This window comes from Amphiura filiformis, chromosome 11, assembly GCF_039555335.1.
Source record: "Amphiura filiformis chromosome 11, Afil_fr2py, whole genome shotgun sequence".
Lineage (NCBI taxonomy): Eukaryota > Metazoa > Echinodermata > Ophiuroidea > Amphilepidida > Amphiuridae > Amphiura > Amphiura filiformis.
Genome location: NC_092638.1, coordinates 9,896,396 through 9,922,385, shown reverse-complemented (window position 1 = coordinate 9,922,385; position 25,990 = coordinate 9,896,396). Strand labels below are relative to the sequence as shown.

At 36.3% G+C, this 25,990-nt stretch overlaps 1 protein-coding gene and 1 long non-coding RNA gene across 2 annotated transcripts in view; both read right to left on the bottom strand.

The window, feature by feature from the left end:
* Positions 1-25,990, bottom strand: part of LOC140164333 (uncharacterized) — a 65,779-nt gene that overhangs the window by 35,788 nt on the left and 4,001 nt on the right. Inside the window, exons 7-9 of the mRNA XM_072187609.1 lie at positions 19,488-19,586; positions 19,176-19,271; positions 16,701-16,785 (exon numbers count right to left, since the gene is read on the bottom strand). Of these exons, the coding sequence (XP_072043710.1) occupies positions 16,701-16,785; positions 19,176-19,271; positions 19,488-19,586 (280 nt within the window). The remainder of the gene's footprint in view (positions 1-16,700; positions 16,786-19,175; positions 19,272-19,487; positions 19,587-25,990) is intronic.
* On the bottom strand, positions 1,782-8,126 carry LOC140164334 (uncharacterized). Its single transcript, XR_011860512.1, has 3 exons — positions 8,008-8,126; positions 7,034-7,165; positions 1,782-1,840 (listed from the first exon to the last, which is right to left on the bottom strand). It is a non-coding gene; the product is annotated as an uncharacterized lncRNA (long non-coding RNA).

Below are 25,990 nucleotides of genomic sequence, written 5' to 3'. Positions count from 1 at the left end.
CATCACTTACGAAAGTACAAAAGTAGACAATCTAGTAGTCAGTATAACCTCGGAGCAGTTCGTGTGAGACCTACGTACATGGAATAGTAGTACATGGCTTCCGAATTTGGAACTTCACATGTTCAACTTGTCATGCCGGTCGAGTCCCGCGTTTACAACTAAAATCAAACCACTTCTATATTAAGTCCATCGCTGAATTTTACAAATAACTTAAATAAACATCTTTATAAAAAATAAAAAAAATATTATGGTATGCTCGTAAATGCTTCGGAATGACATTTACCAGAAGCTCATGAGCTCAGAATGGTAAACAAACTAGCGTATTTTCACCTCGATTATGCACCGTAGCTCTCTGTGGTTGAGTTTGCAAGGTCAGTGGGTCAGTGAACTTAGTCTCCTATGCAGCCAGTTTGGTTACGCTCCCTCCACAAAAATGTTTGTGTGGAAGGGGCGGAACCAAACTGGCTGCTGTGGAGACTACTGCAAGAATCGATCAATCACACAAAACTGTTTGCTGATTGGTTCAGAAATGGTGATGTCATCAATCAAGAAAAACTAATCGATTTATTGGTTCAAAATAGCCTCATAGAAAAGTACGAAGTTTGTTGAGCATCGCAGCTTATCGGTAAAAACGTGACCTTTAACAAAAAAATCGGCACAGTGCTTTCGTACTGCACTTGCGCAAGCCAAATAGTCCCCAGAAAAGTCATTTGTTCAGATTTATTCGGGATTTATTCAAGATTCAGACATGTTCTTGACTATTTTTGACATTCCTTACCTATCTCTTTATTTAAATTATAAAGAAATAGTGAAGAAAAGTTAAGAAGTAGTCAAATAATTTCTGATCTGAACTAAATCTTAAGAAATGTACCTCCATTGGTTTCCGTCTGTATTACGCATCTTAAATTATACAGACCAGAATAATCTCTAGCACACACAGGGAACCAAGATATAACTCGATTATCGTGACTATTTTGGTCTTTTTTACCCAAAAATAATACTTTTATCGCCTGAATTTCAATAAAATCTGGAGTGCAATCGATTCGAAAATAACTTAGCCAAACTTAGAAACGAAACTTAAGTCTTCATATCAGTCATTAAATGATCCTTAGCATAAAAACCAACAGCGTATTGTGGCCTGAAAATGAATGCTAGTTAGTTGCATGACAAAGGCACTGATAAGCTCCGCTCAGAGCCAAAAATGATGATTTAAAATTGTATTTAAATATAATGCAGGTTTTTCACAACATCCTTAACACTGCAGTCACATGGCTACTCAGTACAAAAGGGTTGTAATGTTAGCAATACAGCAGGGTTTTTTGGGTTGGATTATTTTTAATGAGTTTGTGTCCCTAAGTATGTGTAGTAAACTAAAAATCAGTGGCTAAAATACAATGTACATGGCAAATTCCTTTCTATTCAAAAACTAACTTTGCTGAAACTGCAGCCCATTCATGGTGGATGATCATGGAATTGCATCTACATTAGGGACTGTTCACAAACACTTGTTGGGGGGCTGATGCAAAAGGGGGCTCTTAAAAGTTTTGACCCTTCTAGGGGTAGAGGGCTCTGAAAAATTGACCACAAATTTTCCCGGGAAAATTGAGTATATGGGGATGCCCCATAATTTTCATGTCAAAAGGGGGCCCTGAAATTTTGAGATCTGAAAGGGGGCCCGAAAAATTTTCACGATGAAATTTTTGTGCATCAGGGCCCCAAACAAGTGTTTGTGAACGGTTCCTTAATCGATTTTACTGTATGATACATGTGTATATACGAGCCATACTCATTTTGTGTGGCATGGTGGTGCAGGGCTCTAGCCTTCTCCTGTCTTTTTCTCCTGATGACATGAAGAAAGAAATGCAAATTTAGATATCAAAATTTGAGGAAAATTGAGGTACATAATACATTAGATGCATGCATAAACTCCTCTAGTTGATTAATTTCACGAAAGTGAGGTTGAGCTTTACCCACCCTGGACCAAATAAAGCACATTAGAAATGTACTTTATCTGTACTTTATGGGTACTTTAACTGTACTTTCTGTTAATTAGTACATATAAAGTGTACTTTAAATGTGCTTAATTTTCATATCCTGGAAAAACTGTGTACTTTAAAGGTGCTTTAAATGTGCTTTATATGACTTTAATTATACTTTATGAATATTTTGATAAATATGGGGAATTTTTTGTGCTTTAACTATACTTTATTTGAACTTAGTTGTTTCCAAGTGTCAGTGAGTATACTTTAATTGTGCTTATTTTGGACTTAACCAAATTTTGAACATCAGTGTGTACTTTAAATATACTTTATCAGTACTTTATGTGGGCAATTCCAAGCAAAAGTGGACATGACTCAAAAAAATGAAATTGCCAATATATATTTCTTTTAACTTTTATATTATTCCAAACTGATATAAGGTTCAAGTTATAAACTTTTTTCGGCATTTTTCTAACATTTTGGGTGTTTTTTTTAAGTTTCTTTGGAGAGTGTATTTTAAGTGAAAAACTTATTAAAGGTAATGCAAAATCTACCACTTGGCAGCAATAGAGGATCTCCCAACTACATGAATATGCATTTATATGTGACCATGGTATTGGTAACTATTTTTTTTCTTTCATTGCGTTTTCATAGCACTAAATATATGGCGTAGCACGAGTTACCGAAAGATGCATTTTTTTATATATTTTCTAAATGTTGGCAATTTAATTGATGCCACTTATTATTTTCCTTCTACTAGTAGTGCCTTGAGTAAAAATAATAAATTAATATACAAAACACTATCCATCACATAATAATGACCCATTTAAAACTGTAGCACGAGTTACCAGTAGCACGAGTTACCGATGTAGCACGAGTTACCATAGCCCACTTCCCCCTGTACCAGCAAAGGTAATGCAAAATCTACCACTTGGCAGCAATAGAGGATCTCCCAACTACATGAATATGCATATGTGACCATGATATTGGTAACAGCTTTCTAGCAGCAGTGTAGCCAGGGTGGGGGGGGGGGGAAGGGGGCAGCCTGCCCCATGACAAACTAGAATTATGCAGTTCGTAATTAAGGTGCCCATACACACACACACACACACACAAAAGTGTGTAAATAACAAAGGTTTGTAAATAAAAAATAATATGCAATATGCAAATAAGCTCATTAATATTCATAAATATGCAAATAACATGACACAAAATTATACAGCACATCAGGCCACCATATCCAACCAAACCAAGTTTGAAGTTGATTGGTTATTGTGTTTATAATGCTGCAAAGTGGATTAATGAAAATGTAGGCAAAATTTGTAAATAAGCTCATTAATATTCATAAATATGCAAATAACATAACACAAAACTACACAGCACATCAAGCCACCATTATTCTATCACCATACCGGTACCAAGTTTGTAGTTATTGTGTTGGAGCTGTACAGTGGATTAATGAATTTGCTTCCGCCGGACAGCCAAACAAAGAAAGAAAGAAACAAACAACCAGGCAACCACACATGTGTGGGGGCCAAAAATTAAAGAGAAAAGTGACCCCCTGTCACAGGAAAATTAAAGTAAAAATATGGAAGGCAAAGATAAAGATAAGATTCAAGGAGCCAGTTTCCACCCCGATCATGTGCCAAAATAGTGTAAATTTATTTTTACCAAATTTTTGCACACACCAATAAAGTCCTTTTTTTTAAGCTCAAAGACTTTACATTGTACAGTCTCTCTAAAAAAACATGCTATTTAGCATATATCCCACTATCAATACCTGGTCAAAATGATGCAACCAAAATTTTTAGCCCTCCACCCCCTAGGATCTAGCCTAAGAACCAATCAATTAATATGGGCCTCATGGAAGAACAGAGGATACCTTACAACATCCACTGAATGAGTAACCGAGGCAAAAGAAGAAATAAAACAAACAAAATAGATACTGGAAATCCTGAGATTAACAGCCACAGTGACATTGGTGATACTGAGATTGGTATAGTTCTGAGATTTGTACTGGAAATTGGTGTGTTGTTGAGTGTAATGAGGCTCATTTTCCAGCTTAGTGAAGTGATTGAAATCGGGCAAACTAGAGTATTTTGCACCAAGCAGGAAATGGTCTCAACCAAAAGATGACCAAACATTCTATAACTCAGAAAGCAATTTTTAAAAAACTTACAGAGCAAATAACCATGAACATTACAAGTTTTGTGAGGGAATTTAGAGTCAAATAACATGGAAGTAAAAGTTTTATTTTGTTGACTGTTCAATTTAACTGTTTAAATTTAAGCCCTAGAATAAAATATCCAAACAGGATCAAGCAAGGCGTATGTAAGGCTGGGATGTTTGTATGTAATGTGTGTGGTACATTGTATGCTGCTACATACATTGTACACTGAATAGTGTTATTTGTACATAGATGGGTTATTTGGGGGGTTATTTGTACATAGATTGAGTTATTTGATCATTACACCAGTTGTTGAGGAATTGTTATCAACAAAAAAATTGACATTTAGATGAACAATACCATTTTATATATGGCCGGACAAACTGTAGCACGAGTTACCGTAGCACGAGTTACCATGTTTTTTGCCAGTCAATGTAAAACTATGAGGGGCACAACTTTTTAAGGTATACCAAAACAAGCCTTATTATAGCAATTACTTATCATATAATCAATAAGGCTTTAGTGTTTTTTTTTTAGCACACCATCAAAATAAAAATGAGTGATTTTTAAGCATGTCCTCTGCTCGTAGCACGAGTTACCGATTTTTACAGCTGTCCCATACATACAAAAGTTGATATCCTGAATTAACAATACTATAAGGATCTAGCCTTGAATGTTGGGTATTAAAATACAAAAAATACAGATTCCAATCAAATCAATTTAAAAGCTGGAGCACAAAGTATGTAAAAGGACGCCATAAAGTGTAGCACGAGTTACCGTGGAATTGTCCACGTATACTTTACCTGGATTGGTTTCCCCCGGTATTGTCAGCAATGTAAGAGTACTTAAAATGTGCTTTTCAGTGTACTTTAAATGTACTTTAATGTGGTCATCATAGTCATGTGATGTTTACATATACAAGTCACATGACTACATTCTTCTAGATTTGAAAAATACCAGCAGCCATCTTGTGCTAAGGTTGCATATTGCAATGGATGTATAAAACTGCATGTTCATATTTATATAAAATGAAGGCCTTAATGGACTTACAAATACAGGCTTGATTACAGGAGATAGTTACTGGTAATGTATGCTTGCATGTGAACATACTTATGTTACCAATACTTTGATAAGCTCCATATGTGGTAAGCTTATAATTATAAGCTTACTGGTATATGGTATGGAACCTCGTTAAGCACAGTACTTTAAATATGCTTTTTTCAGTATGCTTTAAATGTACTTTTCTAGTCATTGTGCTTTATTTGTACTTTAAAGGTACTTTATTGTCGTTCCAAATGTCGCACATTGGAATGTTGTTTAGAAAGCATAATTAAAGCACAGTGCTTTAAATATACTTGTTTTGGTATAAAGTATAATTAAAGCACAGTACTTTAAATATGCTTGTTTGGTATAAAGTACAATTAAAGTACAGTACTTTAAATGTGCTGTTTTCAGTATGCTTTAAATGTACTTTTCTAGTCATTGTGCTTTATTTGTACTTTAAAAGGTACTTTATCATCGTTATTAGTTCCAAATGTCGCACATTGAGTGTTGTTTAGAAAGCATATTTAAAGTACAGTGCTTTAAATATACTTGTTTTGGTATAAAGTATAATTAAAGCACAGTACTTTAAATATGCTTGTTTGCTATAAAGTACAATTAAAGTACAGTACTTTAAATGTGCTTTTTTTTCAGTATGCTTTAAATGTACTTTTCTGGTCATTGTGCTTTATTTGTACTTTAAAGGTACTTTATCGTCGTTCCAAATGTCGCACATTGGAATGTTGTTTAGAAAGCATATTTAAAGTATACAGTGCTTTAAATATGCTTGTTTTGGTCCAGGGCAAGGAAAATCTAGTACTTGGACGTAAAAAAACAAGCAAACACAAACAGAGAAATATTGAAATTCCCAATGATTACACAGACAGTACAAGTACCCACACAGATTTGGTGCCCTAATTTGTATTTACGAACTACACTGTATTGGTAAGCACCGGAAAAATGTATGATTTTTGAGACCAAATTTTGCGCATCAATTTCACAAAATTCCTGATTTGTGTGATTTATCCATAATATTACCAAAAAGTTCAAATTTGCATTTTTTTTAATTAAATTACGCGGCGCAGAGTTGAATTCGTTAAAATTAAGTCCTATGAGCAGTGGCGTACCGTGGCCACCCCTACCCCGGGGGGCTGAAGAAAATTCAATTTTGCTGCCCCTTCCTCAGCAGCCCGAAAAGGTTGCCCCAATTTTTTTACGGTCGTTTGAAAAAGTGAAGAACAAAAAACAAAAAAAAAGGATTTCTAGGCACTAGCGCCCCAAAAGCAACACATTTTTTCAAATTTTCCGCCCTTTTTTCTTTACTAATTCTTTTTGCCGCCCCTTCTTCTTCCGCTGCCCCTTCGATTTGGCCACCCCTGCTTTGACTCCGGGGCTGGCGCTAAAGCACCCCCAAAATATGCGTATGATGAGGGCGGTCGACTGCATATCCGTCAGTACACGCTTTTCAATACAGAATAAATGCTAACCTGCAAGCAGCAAAGTTCATTTCCCATGGAAAAAGCATGTATTGACGGATATGCAGTTTACCATTCTGCTATGGTCTATTTTCTATACCGGTACTTTTTTCTGCATGGATTGTATTACAGATCACCATGGGTTCTTTCAATTTTGTGAAAACTTATGGTTTTTTTTGGAAAATGAATACTTTAAAAATGGGTATCTTGGAAAAATCTTAAAATTCGTGGCCAAACCTAAAATTCGCGATTATACCCAAAATATGTGAATGTTAGCGTTTCACATACATTGTACATATCTTTTCAGATTGATTTTTTTTACTTCAATTACCAAGAATGAAGATGTAAATACATGATGAATTAATACATACCCTTTTCTTTCTTCCTTTGTGTGCTGCTTTGCTTGTAGCTTGATCTTCCCCGTCAAAAACAACTATGGGCGTAACATTTTGCCTAACCAACACATCTACTGCTTAGCAGAAATCATTGACATACCGGGGTACCTGTAAGAACCATAATTGCATAAAAGTGGCGTAAAAATTGGTTGATATACAACTTGTCCCTATCCCAACCCACCCCTTGACCAGTAGCGTATCTGTGGCAGGGTCACTCTGCACCCCCCATGGCTTTGACCAGGAAGGAAAACCTGAACAATTATGCTAAATCAGCCTATTTTACACCTCTGCCTGAGAAAATCTACCCTGTGACCGGGTAAATCTACCACACACCAGGATTTTGCCCGCTCTGACAAGTGACCCCAATACACGGTACACCACTGCCCTTGACAATATAGTCTACCCGTTCCTTGACAATATATATAGTCAACTACCTTAGCTTTATTCCCTCCAGCAAGCAAGGGACAGGTTGGTCACTGGTCAGTGACGAGTTGCCTTCAAAAAATGTGGTGCAGGTTGACGCAAGGACAGGTTGGCATAGGAACGGCTTGTCATGTATTCTTAAAAATTTACTTCATTAGGACTGTGACCAGGTAACATTAAAACCAATCAACGGTACAGGATGCTTTTTTGGTCACGCAGCTATAAAAAGACAATTTTCATGGTTTAGGATAGGAGATTAATGAAAAATAAGCCCTTAATCCTTTCCTTATCACCGAATACAAGTCACACACTTAAAATAATTTCTTAATATATGAATAGTATTGTAAATACGGTAATTATGGTTCTTGAGAAATATGTCAATTATGAAGATGTTGCGTTTCAACTCTTTTCACATCATGATTACAGAACCACAAGATCCACAAAATTGTAACTGGATTCAGCACCACACCCGATTTAAAATGATCATAACAAATTTCACTACATGTAGATGGTTAAGCTTAACTTACTTTCGTGGATCAATTCCAGGTTGTGCAGTGTACTTCGTTAATATTTATGTGTAGATCCATAAATTGATGCGTCAATGCCTGCACTTCACCGCCCAAATCCATGCTGCAGAAACCCTGGCAGAAACTTTATTTTCTATATTCTTGAATTTTGGGAGTAAAGATTTAATTCTCATTGTCACGATTCGATTGTAACCGTGTGTTGAAGCTGGTCAACTCCGGGATTGTTATTTACGATCAGCTGATTGAAGATCACAGGCTGTTTTTAACGGCTGATATCACTAATTGTTCAAAATGCGCATGCGCTAGACATGCGCATAAAACAAATCGTGTTCCCGTGGTGTTGCCGTCGGGATTGCCCTTGAATTGCCAGAGAAGTATGTCCCACCCCCCGTCTCAGAGGTAGGCCTACTAAATGCCCTCTTGTTGCTATTTTACATCCGCCAAAAAACGCATTTGCTTAGCAACAGCAGAAGGATCTCTCTATTCCCAGCCCGGATTCCCAGTGACCTCTCCATGCTCAAGCTCAAACCCATCAATAATAAATTCTTTCTGCTTCTTGGAATTTTTTTTGCTGACTTTAGGGCCAATTCATGACCTAATCATATCTCCGATTCAGAAAAATTGCATTGCTGTCCGCTTGTATTTCCTCTTATCTTGGATAGAAGGCTTTTTTAATTTTGGTGTTTGTAATTTTGTCATATTTTCCTGACTGTATGTGAGCTACTAGCGTCAACGCTTCAACGCTTTATGTATGTCGTTGTGCATGTTTCCTTGGGCAACTGAATAGCGTTTTCAATAGACCTCTTGAATCCATCATAGTAGATTCATCTACTGAAGATAAAGCTTCACATACTCCCTATGCTGATTGGTGTTCTCGTAGAAATTTGAGAACACTGTTGCTCGTACCGGGTAGCTAGCTGCCTGATGTTAAAAGCAGCACAAAGTTCATGATGTTGATGATTTTCAAGTGTTTCTTGGTCAACATTTTCTGATGTTGAATTCCCAGAAGATTCGATCTGCTGGAGATGAAACTTTACATGCTTCCTGATGTTGAGGGCCTAGGCTTAAAACGGCGTGCCAAAAAGAATTGCTTTCCCCTTTCGGCCTGCCAACAAATCTTTGACCCCCCTCCCTGCACATGCCTTATAATAATGGTCTAGATGTAGGCCTACATGTATAATGCAAGCATAGTGAGCAAGGAATTTTGCATATTTTAACATTTCTGCACTGTTTTTCAAAGCCCTTATTAGAACATGTCTATAGTATAGTCTGCCCAGTAAATGTGCTCCAATGTCCATTGCCATCACCTAAACTTGCAGTGGCAAACTTACAAAAACCCGGTAAAATCAGATGTGTTGTTTACCGGTATATTGACAGTATACCCTATGAGCTCCTGCGACGGCTAGGAACCATGGTATATGACCTGCCAAGAATTGCTCCCCCCTTTTTTTTCGCTTGCCAAAAATTCTTGGACTGCCCCTGATTGGTGTTCTTGTAGAGTTGGTGAACTCTGTTGTTTGTAGCTGTCTGATGCTAAAAGCAACCCGTCTTCCAAGCGCTGCCCTCTATCTGTATTTGAAAAGCACTGCGATCTGTCTAATCTGCTTAACATGCTTAAAAGGCCTGTATGTATAAATATAGCTTGTATGCGCCATTTAATACTGATACTCAAATTTAAGAAGTCACTGAATCTTTTCATCAATAGAAATATATTCAATAATTATTTCATTACGGTTATTTAAATACAATACTTTAATCGAAATATGACCTTTTTTTTTATAATTTTCCCCCTTAAAAAATACATATTTTTTTCAAAAACTTGGTACTTTTAAAAAGCCATAACTTCTTTAGAAGTTGAGAGCCCAATTTTCTGAAACTATATATCTGTCAACAAGGGTTCACTCTAGCTATGACACTATACACTTACAAAATATCAACCTCTTCTTTACAGTTACACCCCTTCAATGTTGGGGTAAAATGGCACTTACGATTTTTGTTTTTTATTTGTGTTTTTCTACTTAAAATTAAAGGATCTTTTAAAAGAGTGAGATGCTCTTTCTTCATTTGCTAGGACTACCAAAACATGCCCCTATCTGAAGAAAAATATTTATAAATAATATCACATCTTATTTATTTGTGGCATTCGACCAAACTTTGCCTTTTTTCAAAAATGAAAATTGTATTTTTTGGTAATTTTTGACTAAAATTTGATTTGTCCGTTACCATGCCAACAGGTCAAATGCAACTTTTTAAATGTCATTTTTAAAATGTCCCTCCTAAACCCTTTCCATGCTAAAAGAATCAAGGATTTCTATTTTTTTGAGTTTGTCCACATATTTAAAATTTTGCTTGACGGTAACAGACCCCAAGTCTTAAAGAAGACAACACATTGAATAAAGAAAATTTGTCACATTTTCATACAAATACTAGTTAGGACTTGGTGCTTTGAACGAAAGAGCTGGCCTAGAACTGTAGAAGATGACCCTGTAAATTGTTGAAAGTAAACAGTTCCAAGTTTGTATTAAATCTATTTCTTTATTTTGTTTTTAAAAACCCACCAGCAGTGTACAAACATGTTGAGTATAGCAATTCTTAGCCTTATTTACAGAAGATTAGTACCAAACTTGAAAGGGAAGAGGCTTATGCGTCGTACACTGGGCCATAGAAACATTCAAGCATTACCAACTAAAATCAAATCAAATCAATGATGCTTAGGCCTAGTAATTGTAATTCAACATACAATATTGGTTCAAAAATTAAGAATTTCAATGATTGAAATCAGGCACTAGTAATAAAATGTAGTGGGAATGTATCTAAAATCTTTCAAAGCAAGTAAATGAGCTGTGGACATCCTTCAATACAAAACTAAACATAAACAAAATGCCGTATTTCCTGTATATGGGCTAAAAATGCATGTACACTCGTTTTTGTGGATCCACAGTTCCCAACCGAAACACATTTTGATAAAGTAACTAACTATTTCCAATCTAAATTTGATATTTCCTCTAACCATCACTACCAAACATGTTTTCTTTTGGGGAAAAATATGCACATACCCATCGACTTAAAACATGCTTAAAACCTATAACTTTTACAAGTCGCCACCCTTCGTTAATGCACGCACATGGAGATCCTGTGAGAACACATCGAACAAGCAAAAGCTAAACAGGTGGAGCCGATTTATGTGTCATGTACTCCATGTTAATAGTATTAAACAACCCAGATACTTCCAAATTTCAAGGCAATCAACATATTTTTATCAAAGGTACCTAAAGCTGCCCTGAATGGCTTGACATCGTTACAATACATCCACTATGGCAGATATGACGATTTGGGTGCAAGCATTTTTCTGTCAGGGATTTCTGTCACCTTTGACGGGTTTGCACAGAATTTTAACAGGCCTAAAAAAAATGAGATTGATTTTCGTGCAATTTTTAAAGGTACTAAAAACTACTTCATTGATAGTTCAAAGGCAATTTGTACCAGGTCTTTATTATCTTCTATCTTGCATTGTGAATTATTTTGGGACTACTGAATTAGTATCAATATTCCAACATTAAGTTTTAAAATTTGGGAAATATTACATTGTTTACAACAAGGTTATTAAAATGAAATATGTGAACTGAATAAAACATTTACTCAAATATACAATGTTGGGTACTCAATGACATGCTCGTATATTTATAAACCTACGTTTTTGTTTTGTTTTTTGCATTTTGGAAATGTTCTTTAATCATGTTTATTAGGTCTCTTTAAGCATTTCCTTACCATTTCTGAAGTTAAGAAAAATGTTCCAATTCCATTTCGCTATTATCCACATATATTTTAGTTTCCCACCTCAGAAATGCCCCTTACTTTTGAAAGTCTCATCTTTACACAATAATCAATTTCATGTCCAGACCGATGATTTAGTAGTAAATAAAGCAAAAACAAAATTATGGAGACATCACCCCTTTCGTAAAAACAAAATGGTATGGTCCACAACACTGAAGTCCTAAACAAACTCTAAACAACGGCCAAAAATTGCAGAAAAATAGCCGACATGTACCGCAATATCAAAAATTGCATTCAGACTCCATTTTACAGGTTTCCTTACAGCACTCGGTGATCAAATGTGGGAAAATCTGTGAACGTGTTGTAAAGTCCGGAAGAATAATCATTACAGTTGAGTCGGTGGCCAGCTCGTTGGCATACATGTATGACATGTAACTATATGGCGTCTCTAATTCATGTGCATGAACTGCACAAATATGCGATCCTGACTATCTCACTTATGTACGAAATTACCCGCTTGCATGAAATCACCTTGGGTCAGCGTGTGATGGGCCAACAACCTTTGTTTATTCATTACTTCTGAAACAACATTCAGCAAACTGTGATTGGCTTATTATGTAAATTAACCGATGGTATCTAAGTTGATGCTTGTTGTAATGGTAATACGCAAGAACAAAGACTTCTCCCATATACACGTGTGACGACACATAAATAGACTGTTTCACATTATCTGAAAGCTAACTCCATATTCCTCCGCCGCAAAAATATACCCCCATGACAAAATTACTCATCATCCGTGTGTGTTGTTGAAAAGTATTGCATTAAAAAAACACTTTTTTCAATGGAATCGCATACAAAATCAATGCATACACAACCAAAATTTTAAAAGTCTACCTTTATATTAATAAAACTATTGATGTGCACGAAAAACTTCCATGGTAATAATTGCCTTGCACATACCAATATTTCAGTATAACATTTACACTTCTTCAGTGCCAATTCCATATTAACGCCGCACTGCTGCAAAAAATAAAAAATCCAACCAACAGACCCTACCCCTTGGAAGGGATCTATGGACAATCAAACAATTTTTTTTCTGGCCTTAGCCTGAGTGGAACAAATTGGATCATATACTATATATTCATGAAATTATATCATTACATGGAATACTGGACACTTCATCCCCTGGACACTTCATCCCCTGGACATTTCATCCCCTGGACATTTCATCCCCTGGACATTTCATCCCCTCGTGTTAAAACGCTATTGTAGCGTTCTTTGAGCGTGACAGTGAATCAAGAATGCATATGAATATAATAATTGTTTAGAATCTTGAACTTAGTTAGAAGGAACTAATATAAGGAAATTAATAATCTTATTTATCCAATGTATGCACCGTGTTCTGTATGAGCTATCACCAGCTGATCACACGTATATAAATCGATCAATGTTGAATGGCAGCAGGGCCTATAATAGACTAATAGTTAATAATAGTTTATACATTCAATGAATTTACCTAAATTGAACAGTGCATACGCGCATATCTTTTGTTATTACTGTGAGTATTGTTATCATTATATCATTTCTATTATTGTTAATATTATTAGGCATATTATTATTATTATTATTATTATTATTATTATTTACTGTGGGTTTTTGTTGTTGATAGCTCAGACTATTTATTATTGTTATGTTAAGTGTATTCTCTTTTTTCCTGTTATTTATGTATTTATTATGTATTGTGAATTAATTAATTAATTAATTAATTTATTTATTTATTTATTTATTTATTTATTTATTTATAAATAATGAATTGTTATTTATTTATTTTATTATTATTTACTTAAAGTTTTTTATCTAACAAAATTAGTACATTTTTAATACTATTTATCTGTTTATTGTATATTGATAAATATGTCTGCATATGGAAGGATCATGGCAATATTTTTGTATTGTCCACTTGATGAGGTGATTAGCGCAATGTCATGTTATACAATAGGAACAATAGCCGAATGGTTACAGGAAGTTGAATTCTTTCAATCATTGACTGGTGTGTTATTAATCAATGGAATCTATATAGATCGGGAAGACGGTGCGCCGTGAACAGGAATGAACAAGTGATGAAGTTTAAAATACAATCATGCATAAGCATTAAGCCGAACCACCTACATCTTCCAAGGTACCTAGGTAGGGAAGACCTACGTGCACGCGTGAACACTATACCACTAAATCAAATTTAAAGACTAGAACAAAAGATGAACGATCAAGAAGGGTTCCCGTGTAAAAACTATAGACTTTGAGCATTTGTCCCCAAAAGACCCTACCATGCATAATCTGAGACGAACTAGTCTCAGACCATCATCATGACCATCTTATCTAGCTGTATCCCCATCATCACCATGCACTACATAATGATATTCGTAAATGAATGAAAGAAAGAAACTTGAAAAAAGGAGTCTGGCGGGGAAGGATTCAAAGACTGAGCTTTTCACCAAAAGACCCTTAAATACCATAGAGCTGTAACCCGTGCCCAAGGAACCCATGCACAGTATGTCAGCGTTGATAGGCTATAAGGAGGTGGTGTGATAACTTGAACAATGCCTAGGAATGACCTTGAAAAGTGTCTGAAAAATACAAGATGTCAGTTATAGTCCGGTCTGAAACTATCAGACAATATTTTAAAAACATTATTAACATCAGCAATTTGCAACAAACCCAAATTATGAAAAAATCACCACAGGGTAGTTTTTACTAGTTTTATATTTCTCCATTTACGAACCTGCCCAAAAGTGTCTCCTTTTGATACACCACGTCACAACTACATGTATGGGGCTCAACTTTGTCCTGTGGTTTCCTCATTTTTGACAAATGTTTCATTTCGAAAATACCTAAAGGATTTGATCCGATTTGTGCATGATGATGGATGCATCATAATATTTCGGGTCGTGCTTGTACACGCCGTACTGGAAGTCAAGTTGTCATTAACCGACTTTTTTTTTAAATTTCATGATAAATTTATGTGAGACCTTATACTTTGGGACGAATATACTTTCTTGCTGATAAAACGTTAAATCAAAAATAGTATAGGCCTACCATTCCTTTTTATACAATTTTTTATAACCATGAGTTTTAAGTTCAGTCAACTTTCAATCAATCAACCCAGAACACCCTCCCGGGTCCGTGGATAACGAGTAACGACTGGTAATGTAGTCTAAGCTATTTTCTATTTTCAACGCCCCCCCCCCCCGTGCCCACCCCTCCGTGCCAATGTATAATGTCATGTAGTTAGTGATATCTTTAATTAACCCAAAAACAACCTTTTTTCGTAGGCCTACATCATGCTTTTTTTGTAAAATTACGGTAGATGATTTTCAACCAAAAAAAAAATAGATAACGACTGGTAATGTAGACTAACCTATTTTCAGCCACTGCCCCACTCCCCAGAGCCATGGAACGACATGTAGTTATGTTATTTTTAATAAACCCAAGTGAACCTACATGAAAAGAGAAACTTGGCCCCCTGCTTGGCACTTTTGTCGTCTTAAGCCACTTGTGAGAATTGATATGGGAATATTCTAAGGATAATCATGGGGATTAAGCCCTTATATCAGTTATCTCCCTGCGCGTGTATCGACTTTAATTTGTTTCCCATTGTCATACTTGGATGCACACTGACCACAGAATGTTTTCTTTTTATTTGAATTAGTTGTTTGGAGGTTTTGTTTTGAAGGACCATTGACTATGACAGAATATCCAATTTAACAATTTTGAAGTCGGCTTTTCAAAAATCGCCCAACATTTAATGGATTTCGCGGGTGAGATTTTCAAAGTAGCCAAAATGTCGCGAAATCGCGGGAGCACTTTGTTTGTCGCGGGACGGAGGGCAAAAGTCGCCCAATTGGGCGACTAAAACTGGCAATATAGTTATATGTATATAGATTCCACTGATAGAAAGAGTTCAACTTCCTGACCTGTACCGTAACCATAACCATTCGGCTGACGGCTATTGTTCCCATTGTATAACATGACATTGCACTAAATCTAAACACCTCATCAAGTGGACAATACAAAAATATTGCCATGATCCTTCCCTAGGGCCTATACCGTATATATGCAGACATATTTGATGCTATTATCTTTTATCACCATCTTATTAATAATAAAACATACTATCCACATAACAGATACATGGTTCCCATAAAAATGTACTAATTTTGTTAGATGAACAACTAAGTAAATAATAATAAAGAAAGAAAGAAACAAAATAAATACTAAATACATAAATTATAATAATTATAAATAAAAACAGCCTATAGGCCTAGATGCATAAACAATACACAATAAATACATAAATAACAGGAAGAAAGAGAAGAAATACACTTTAGCTTAAATAGTCCATACTAATAGGCCTATCAACAACAACAAAAAACAAAGTATAATAATATAAATAATAATAATAAAAATATTAATAATAATATAATGATAACGATAGGCCTACCCGGTAAAATAGCAAAATAATAATACTAATAAAATAATAATACTAGACGTAATACTGAATTAGAATCATCCCTGTAGGGGGCCTACACGCACTGTTCAATAGGTAAATTCATTGCACTATTGCCATTCAACATTGATCGATTTTTATACGCGTGATCAGCTGGTGATAGCTCATACAGAACACGGTGCATACATTGGTTGGATAAATAAGACTAATTTTAAATAAAGATTAATTTCCTTATATTATTTCCTTCTAAAGATCCTAAACAATTATTATATTCATATGCAATCTTTTTACTGTCACGCTCTACAAAGAACGCTACAATAGCGTTTTAACATGAGGGGATGAAATGTCCAGGGGATGAAATGTCCAGGGGATGAAAATGCGAGGGGATGAAATGTCCAGTTACCATTACATGTACCTTGTGATTCGTCCAATTTTGATTTGTCTAGCCTACTAGCAAGAGACTGCATTTCTTCACTTTGAGCATCCATCAGATTCGCTTCCTGAAATAGTATTCAAAAATGAAGTTTAGCTTTCTATGGGTTCTGATACCATTCCCAGTCAAATGGAAACGTTTAAGGCTACTTTTTTTGCTATTCAAATTGTAGTTACAAGTATGCATGTTAAATATTATAACTTACAAAGTTGGTAACAGCTTGTGGTGCCAACATATGTCACTAGAAGTTCAAACAATATTTGAGTTGCAAATATTTGTCTGACATTTAAACTTATTAGCTAAATGCAATGTAATATGGACATGGCAGCCAATATAACCATGGATGAGTTGCTGTTAAACCTATATCAATTATTATATATAATGAAGGAGGAGGCAGCCTATATGTTTCACCCTGGCAGGGTGTAAAACAATGCAAGACATAATTAATATATGCGAGGATCGGAAATAAAAGATGCAAACCAGAGAAATTGTGATTTAAATGACGTTTTGGGGGCTCGAGCACATTGACATACGAAAATCCCCATGATCCCTCACTGTGTCTAACCGGCCAAATTAAAATAATGAAGAGGGTGGATGCCTATGTGCTTAGAGTGATACATATATAGGCGCCTCCTGCTCTTTTCATTGATGCAGTAAAAAGAGGGAATTACTTTCAGTACTCAAACATGGTGGATAATTGTACTAAAAACGTGGTTGAGCCCATGTCACTGTTAACTCACACACCTTATCTTGTGCTGATCACGTCTGTTTGAAGACACTAATTAACTAGGTCTATTCATATAAAACCTTCGACCTCTGTGACTAAGGCTTGGACGTACATACTGCTTCCGTGCGTGTATAGCAGTCCATGAAATACACCCGTTAGTAAATGTATCAAGTTTAGCACAGGTTGAATTTAGCCAAAAAACCAAAAGTCCTGAACATGGATTTAAAAATCGACGTAATGATAATACAAATTTTTGGATTAATGGGCAATAAGATATATTTTACGATTTTTACTCACAATTTTACAGAAAATACCAGGGGTGGCATTTTTTTACCTAATGGGACTTGAAGTGCATTTTTTTCAGCCTATCTTGCAGTTTAAACCTTAATGCAGAGATTTATGGGTTATTATTTATTCTATCATTTTATGTGAATATCCAGGTTCGGCCATTTTCTATCTGTTTGTCTTTCTGTTCACAGGCCTATAAAAATACCATTCACGTATTAATGTATTGGCTTACAAGAGCATAGAGTGTTGACCAGTTATATTCACAACTTCTTCAATTCTTCATCGAACCAGAAACAAAGGTATAGAAATCATTGACAATAGAGTACAATGTTGCCAACATTGCAGTTAAAGCGCCAAATTTTGTTAGTTCAGTTTATAACATAAGATCGTTTACCAAGGCTTCATAATCTTCATATGAATATTTAATTTTAGAACCTGGTATTGGATATTGTTTGAAAAGTATATTTTCTTTATGAGTTGATGGAGCAACATACATCAATAAGTATTGGATGGGTTATCAATGAAGTGTCTCTCCGTTGGCTAAACATAGCTGATGTAGGACATTTGGCTTGGACTGAGAGGTCAATTGGTCATTTTTGCAAATTATGCAAATAAGCTCATTAATATTCATAAATATGCAAATAACATGACACAAAACTATACAGCACATCAGGCTACCATATCCTATCACCACACCAAGTTTGATATAATATTGGATGGCTGAGCATGATACCATAACATATCGGATGAGTCATAAAAATATCGGACGAGCCAACGGCGAGTTCGATATTTGTATGACGAATCCGATATGTTATTGTATCATGCGAAATAAGCCATCCAATATTATCATTATGTTTTCTTAACTCCTAATAACCCTGAAAACATAATAATGAAGTTGATCGGTTATTGCGTTGGAGCTGCACAGTGATTAATGAATTTGATGAATATGTATGGGGGCCAAAAACCTACCATGACATCCAGTGTGAATTCATTTTATTGAAGTAATAGTAAACTTTTTTCTTCAGTCTTAGGTGTAAAATGGGAACTTTAAAAAGATTATAAGTATCGGCCCATGTGCATCTCATCAAGACAAGGTTAAATGTGAAACATATACCATAAATAACATACCAAAATCAAATTGTAACAATGAATGATATCAGTCCCTTGTAAATACTCACTGTATCTTTTGCATGTACATCTGCTCCAGCCTTATCACATCCTGATGTACCGAGATATGTCTCATATCCCTGGTACTGGCAAGGTGTCGAGCTGTTTGCTCATGATACAGATACAAAAACCAACCATAACATCTAGTGTGAATTTTTGCTTTATTGAAGTAATAGTACACCTTTCATGTGTATCAATGGTTTGTACATTTATCCAATTTTAAATTTTAAATGAATAACAATGAATGATATCTATCCTCTGTAAATAGTACTCACCTTATCTTTTGCATGTACATCTGCTCCAGCCTTCAATAGCTCACACACATTATCATGTCCTGATACACTGGCGAGGTGATGTGCCGTTTGCCCCTCCTATAAATAAAAGAAACCATGCCATCTAGTATGAATTTTTGCTTTTATTGAAGTAAAAGTACACCTTTTTTTTCTGTGGGCATAGGTATAAAATGGGAACTTTAAAACTGATAATAGGCCCAAGCATATCTCATCATGTGCATGTCTGTACCTTTGATCCAGTTTAATTTTTCAATGAATAACAATGAATGATATCTATCCTCTGTAAATACTCACCTTATCTTTTGCATGTACATCTGCTCCAGCCTTCAATAATATCTCACACACCTTATCACGTCCTGATATCCTAGCGAGGTGAAGTGCTGTTTGTCCTTCCTATAAATACAAGAAATCATGAACACCTGGTGTGAATATTTGCTTTTTATTGAAGTACGGTAATAGTACACCCTTTTTCTTCAGTCATAGGTGTAAAATGGGAACTTTAAAAAAGATATACATAATTGGCCCATGTGTATTTCATCAGTGGTTTGTACGCTTGGTCCAGTTATAAATTTTCAATGAATAACAATGAATGATATCTATCCGCTGTAAATACTCACTTGTACATTGGACTTGGATTCTACTATGGCTGATTTTTCTTTCCATGGTTTTGCCAACCCTGATATATTTGCAGATTCTCTATTTATAATTCAGCCAAAATCTTTGTCAACCACTGTGGCTGTGAATCCAGATGTTTATGACTGCTTCATACAAGAACTAGATAACAGATATGGTGCACCAGAAGACAAGGGTCGCCATGGACAAATATACAGAACTATGATCGCTAATGAAGAAAACATCATGGAGAGAGTAACCATCACTTGTTACTCTTCTACCCATAACCTTTCTGTTCAGGGATCACTGCATTACATTTGGATATCCAGAGACCTGTATGATATTGAAAAAGAAATCCGCAAATTGAACTTATCTTTGAAACCCTCTGAGCATTCAGCTATGTGTACTTCTACGCCAGAACCAGCATCAATATCTCATCAATTTCAAGCAAATGCATCTTGCCAGTCCATAGACTTCACCCCTGATGTTGTCACATCAGGTTCTCAGACAACTAACTCATCACTATGTGACAATTCTTCTCAAACTGATGGCTCAGCCAGTGACTCTTGCTCATGCCCATGTATATGTAGGCCTACATCTAGCACCAACTCAACATCTCAGCATATGGCCTGTAGTTCTAGCACTAGTACAGACACATCTTCTGTTGTGACAACAAATGATATCCAAGAACCTAATGCAATTGACTGTGTTGATGTCCCCACCATTCCTACAAGTAATTCATTTAGTGTTTTGGAAGTGGAGGATATTCCTGATGCAGAAGATGACATGCCACCTATCCCTCTTCCTTGGAAATCTACACCAAAGTGCTCTAAACCTACTCCAAAGTGCTCCAACCCTACTCCTAAATGCTCCAAACCAGCAGGTGAGACTCCAGTTAGCACACAGCCAGCAACTACTGAAGTTAAATTACCAAAGCCTTCAACATCAAAGAAAACTTCGAACATCACACCTGTTGAACAATCACCACAAACAGGGCGGTGAACAGGAAAATTTTCATGCCGGCATTCCATGCTGCAGTACAAAGTGTCACAGTCGTCGCAATCTAAATAAAGTCCTCCAAGAATCTTAGAATCTGGTCTGAGACAATTAGCACATTTTGCTTCAGCCGGGTCTCCGGTTTCTGCATTTACACCGTCTGTGGCTAGTTCGGGGGTTTCCACAACTAGTTTGTCAACTGGGTGTGGAACTTCAGCTGGGTTATCCAACTCCGAGTCATTATCTCCATGCACACTATTATCTGCTGGAACTTCACAATCTGGATTGTCCAGTTCATTTCCCGAATCAGATTGTTTATGCTGGGACCCTGGGTATTTCACAGAAGTTGGAATTTCCTTGACTTCCTCAGGAATTACAGGTGTGTTAACTAGCACAAGTTCATTTAAATTTCCAACCTGGATACCAGGTTCATGAACATATTTCACAATGACAGGTGATTCCTTATCCTGGTTATCTGATTTAACAGAAGGATTTTTTAGTCCAAGATGTGTTGACTGAAGTTCAGAAAGTTTTGAGACGGTTTCCGAGCTCTTTTGTTTTCTTGTTAAGCCAACTCTCATCAAACCATTTCCTGCATTCAATGTTCATTGATGTTTCATACAAGCTGTGTCACTGATTATAATGACAATGGTTCTTACTGGTGTACTTCTTGCTTTTATAGAACTTGTTGGAATGAACTTCCTTATAGTAAAGAACCTTTTATTGATCTCAAATGTGTTCTTGGCAAAGGCCTAAAAATAGCTCACCTTAATGTTCAGAGTTTAAAAAACAAAGTTCAGTATATTGACATTCTTCTTCATGATAACAATATTGATTTTTTGTCACTCAATGAAACTTGGCTCACAAGTGGTATTGATAATTCTGAAATTTAAATTGATGGTTATAATTTGTGTAGAATAGACAGAAAAAATGAAAACCATGGTGGCAATGTAATTTACATTAAGGATAATTTAACCTTTGTCGAAAAAAGCAATCTTCTTATCAATGATGTTGAAGCACTTTGGGTTGAAATTTGTCTTCCTCACAGCAAACCCATCTTAGTTGGTACTGTTTATCGTGTTCCAGATGCTAAAGCTGAATACACTGATAAGATTGATGCTATGTTTCAAATTGTGTTTCTATGTATGATAATGTAATTGTCTTAGGTGATTTTAATCTTGATGTATCTAAGCCTGGTACTGAATCTAGGAAAGTTACTAAATTAGCAAATCACTCACAATTTACACAACTAATTAAGGATTACACTCGAATTACGGAGAAGAGTAAAACAACTATAGATCTTGCTTTTGTAACAAGACCAGAAACAATTATTGCTTCTGGTGTTCATAGTCTGGGTCTCAGTGACCACAATCTTATTTATGTTGTATGCAAAATGAAACAAATTAAGTCTGCTCCTAAGGTTACTAAAAGCAGATCCTATAGGAATTTTAATGAGCAAGAGTTTGTGAATACAATCAGTAAGACTAATTGGAACTGTGTACAAAGTATTAATGATATAAATATAGCCTTAGACACGTGGAAATCAATGTTTAATGATGCTTGTAATGTCCATGCACCTATACGAGAGAAACGCACAAAAGGTTCTCAACCTGAATGGATCACCACTGAATTTTTCTCTGTTTGTAAAGATCGCGATTACTATTATGGTAAAGCTCATAAGACAAATGATTTTCACGATTGGCAAATGGCAAAAATATATCGTAATAAAGCAAATAACTTGCGTTACACTCTTAAAAAGAAATTTTATACTGATTCCATCAGTAGTAATGTAGGTAACTCTAAAAAACTCTGGTCTACAATTAAGAAATTATTGCCTTCAAAATCTTCTTCAACAATCACAACTGTGAAGAGTGACACTGATAGTGGGTTGACATCTTCTCTTAAAGAAACTGCCAATGTATTCAATGATTATTTTACCTCAATAGGGGCTACACTTGCTAAAGATTTTGATGATGTAAATGTTAATACCACCCGTTTTAATACATGTAGTAGTACTTTTAAATTTAGTTATATCACCCCAGAATTTGTATATAAGCATATTTGTGATATTCCAAACAATAAGTCACCTGGTATGGATGATTTTAGTGTCAAGTTGTTGAAGCTAGCTGCACCTTATGTTTGTCATTCTATAGCATATATTTGTAATCTTTAAATACATCAGTTTTATCCAATAGACTGGAAGTTGGCTAAAGCAGGGATGCCAGTTGCCTCCTGAAGTTGGGAAGGAAAATAATATTTCATAAAATACTAAAGGCGAAGCGGAGCGAGCGGAGCTCTCGCCCCTCACGGCGTGGGGTCCAGGGGCCCGCTTAAGGGCCCCTGGTGGGGTCCAGGGGCAATGCCCCGGTGGGGGTCGAGGGGGCGAAGCCCCCTGAAGCCAGACAGTTTCTGCACATTTTACACCACAGGGAGGCTATTTTTAGGGGAAGTTACATGTCAACAGATTAAAAATTAAAGCAAATGATTTACAAATAGGCCTATACAGCTAAAATTACAACTTACTTATGGTTTCCTGGTAGCTTGGATCTTGTGTTTTTTTGCAGGAACTACTGTGCTTTTCCTGGTAGCTTGGTCTTGTGTTTTTTGCAGGAACTACTGTGCTTTTCCTGGTAGCTTGGGTCTTGTGTTTTTTGCAGGAACTACTGTGCTTTTCCTGGTAGCTTGGGTCTTGTGTTTTTTTGCAGGAACTACTGTGCTTTTCCGGGTAGCTTGGGTCTTGTGTTTTTTTGCAGGAACTACTGTGCTTGTAGGAGTCGCCTGCCGCTTTCTATGCCGACTGTGAGCTGTCCTTAAATGGTACACCACTGATTGATCAACTGGTGAAGTCAGCCTTTCCTTACGACCGTATCTCTGCACTGAAGTTTCACCAGTAGTCATCAAGTCAAATTTCACAGTTTGAATTCCATTAAAGGTTTCAACTTCCAGTCTGTTGGTTGTTTTATTGATAACATTGTTCATCATGGAGAAGGATTGTTCGATCCTTGGGCCGGTAAAAATACTTAATGCAGCACCTATTACCATCTTCAGAGCTGGATACTTTGGAAATACTTCACTCCACCATTTGTCAACTCTTCCCTCTGCAGATGGTAGATGCTCATCCAATTGTAGTGATGATATGTCCTTGACATAAGCATCCTTCTCTGCGCTAGACAAATGTACTTTCATTGCTTCTGGTAGTTGTTTTAGATAGCTGTGTGTCACTGAATGACCCTGGGCTTTGGGGTCAATGGCTGAGAGTAACTTCAGTATTTGATTGTTCAGGGCAGCTTCTTTTTGCATGTAAAGTGCTGTGACTTTGTAAGCTTCTCTGACAGTCGTCAAGAAATCTAGCATATCAGTTGGCTTCATTTTCAACAGGATAGCTTCACATGCTGCACCTACATACAATGCTGAACGCTTGAGAATGTTGTCTTTGGTTATCTCCAATGCTGCTAGTTGCTTGGCTGTAAGTCCTTTTAGGGTTTCATGTTTAATGAAACATGCCAAGAATTTCCTGAATAGTTCTGTAATTTCATCATGAGCCTTGTGTACAAGGGGTTCCTTTTTTTGAAAAGTCAACACAAAATCCTTGAAGTAAGGTAACACACTGCAGTACAAGTGCATGTAGGCTAATGTCTTTTGCCTCTGGTCGAAGACTTTTGCCACGATTCGTTGTTTACGTTTCAGTCCTGGTGTTGTCAGATTTTTTGACTTTAATTTTACCAGGATAGTTTCGATGTCTTTCTTAGATGCCTTATGTTCTTTGATAATGTTATCCACCACAATTCCACATTCCTTCCTTTTGTCAGTGGTAACCCAAACAGAGTAAAAAACTGTGTATGCATCCATCATTTCAACTGCTCTGGCTGTGACGTCATACGCTGATAACCACCGGTGTGCCACCCTCTCTGTTGGACATTTACATGGAATACTCAAATAAGAGCAAATGTCTTGTAAGTGTTCTTTCAAATCTGGACTGTAGTGAAAATCATGGAATAGATCATCTGTAAAATACTCAACATGCATGCCAAAGTGGTCACAGTATTTTTTCACACTGTTATGAACATGGTGGCAGATATCACCATCGATGTCCAACAAGTTAGGGCTACTTCACGTAACCTTTGTTCAAATCCGGAAATTTTCCCGCGCATGTATGCAGCCGAATCGCTTAACGATGACACTAAATTGTCGAGAGGAATACCATCATCATCAAATGCTTTCTTAACTGCCTGGAAAACTGTTGTAGCATTAACTGTGTTAAGTTGTAACGAGACATAATGATGGACAATACTCATACCGAGATCCGTGGAAAAATATGATACCAGGACACTTAACACACGTTTGTTATGTTTAGCTGTGCATTCATCTAAGTTAATTGAAAAGCGGTGCTTTTGCAAATCATTAACAATCCGCTTATGTGTAATGACAGCGAGCCCATCTACAAGCTTGTACTGACATGCGGTTCGATGTAGTGACAAGTCTTTTAAAACAGATGGATCATTTCCAAGTTCCTTAGCAATGTCAACTATCTTGCTTCCCATTGTGAATGGCAAGTTGTTCTCCACTAAGAAAGACACAAGCAGGGCTTCAGAATTAGACTTGCGGTCAGCAAGGCTGACATTGGGAAGTGGAATGTTTTTCTTCCACTACAACTAGCCAAATCATGAATATTTTCAGCTGCCCCATATGGTAATGTACAACTAGGCCCTGCTTCCTCTCTATCTGCATCTCCTCTCACAACAGCTTCCGATACTCGGAACATAGTTGGCAAACTTTGGTTTGAGTTTATAAGCTCGCGTTTTTCTTTATGACCACCTGAGTTAGCATGTCTTAAAATCGCCTTATTTCCACTGCTAGCGTACGAATATATACCCTGACAGTAAGTACATTTATACTTCCCTGCAACATCTACTTTCCGTATGTAATCCGACAAAACCGTCCTGCATCATCCTTCTGTTCCAGCCATTGCCATTTAAACCGATTTTTAACTCCAGCATCGATCGTCATTATATCTGCTTTCCTATCCACTTCCATTGTGAAGATTGATCGCAAGATAAAGAGCAAATCCGATCGTAATTCGGCCCGTAATTCAATACCACACACGCAAGTTTAAAGTTTAAAGTTTATTAATATTTTATTGTCAAAACAAAACGCACGTTCATACGATCAAGGCTTCCGAATTTGCAGCC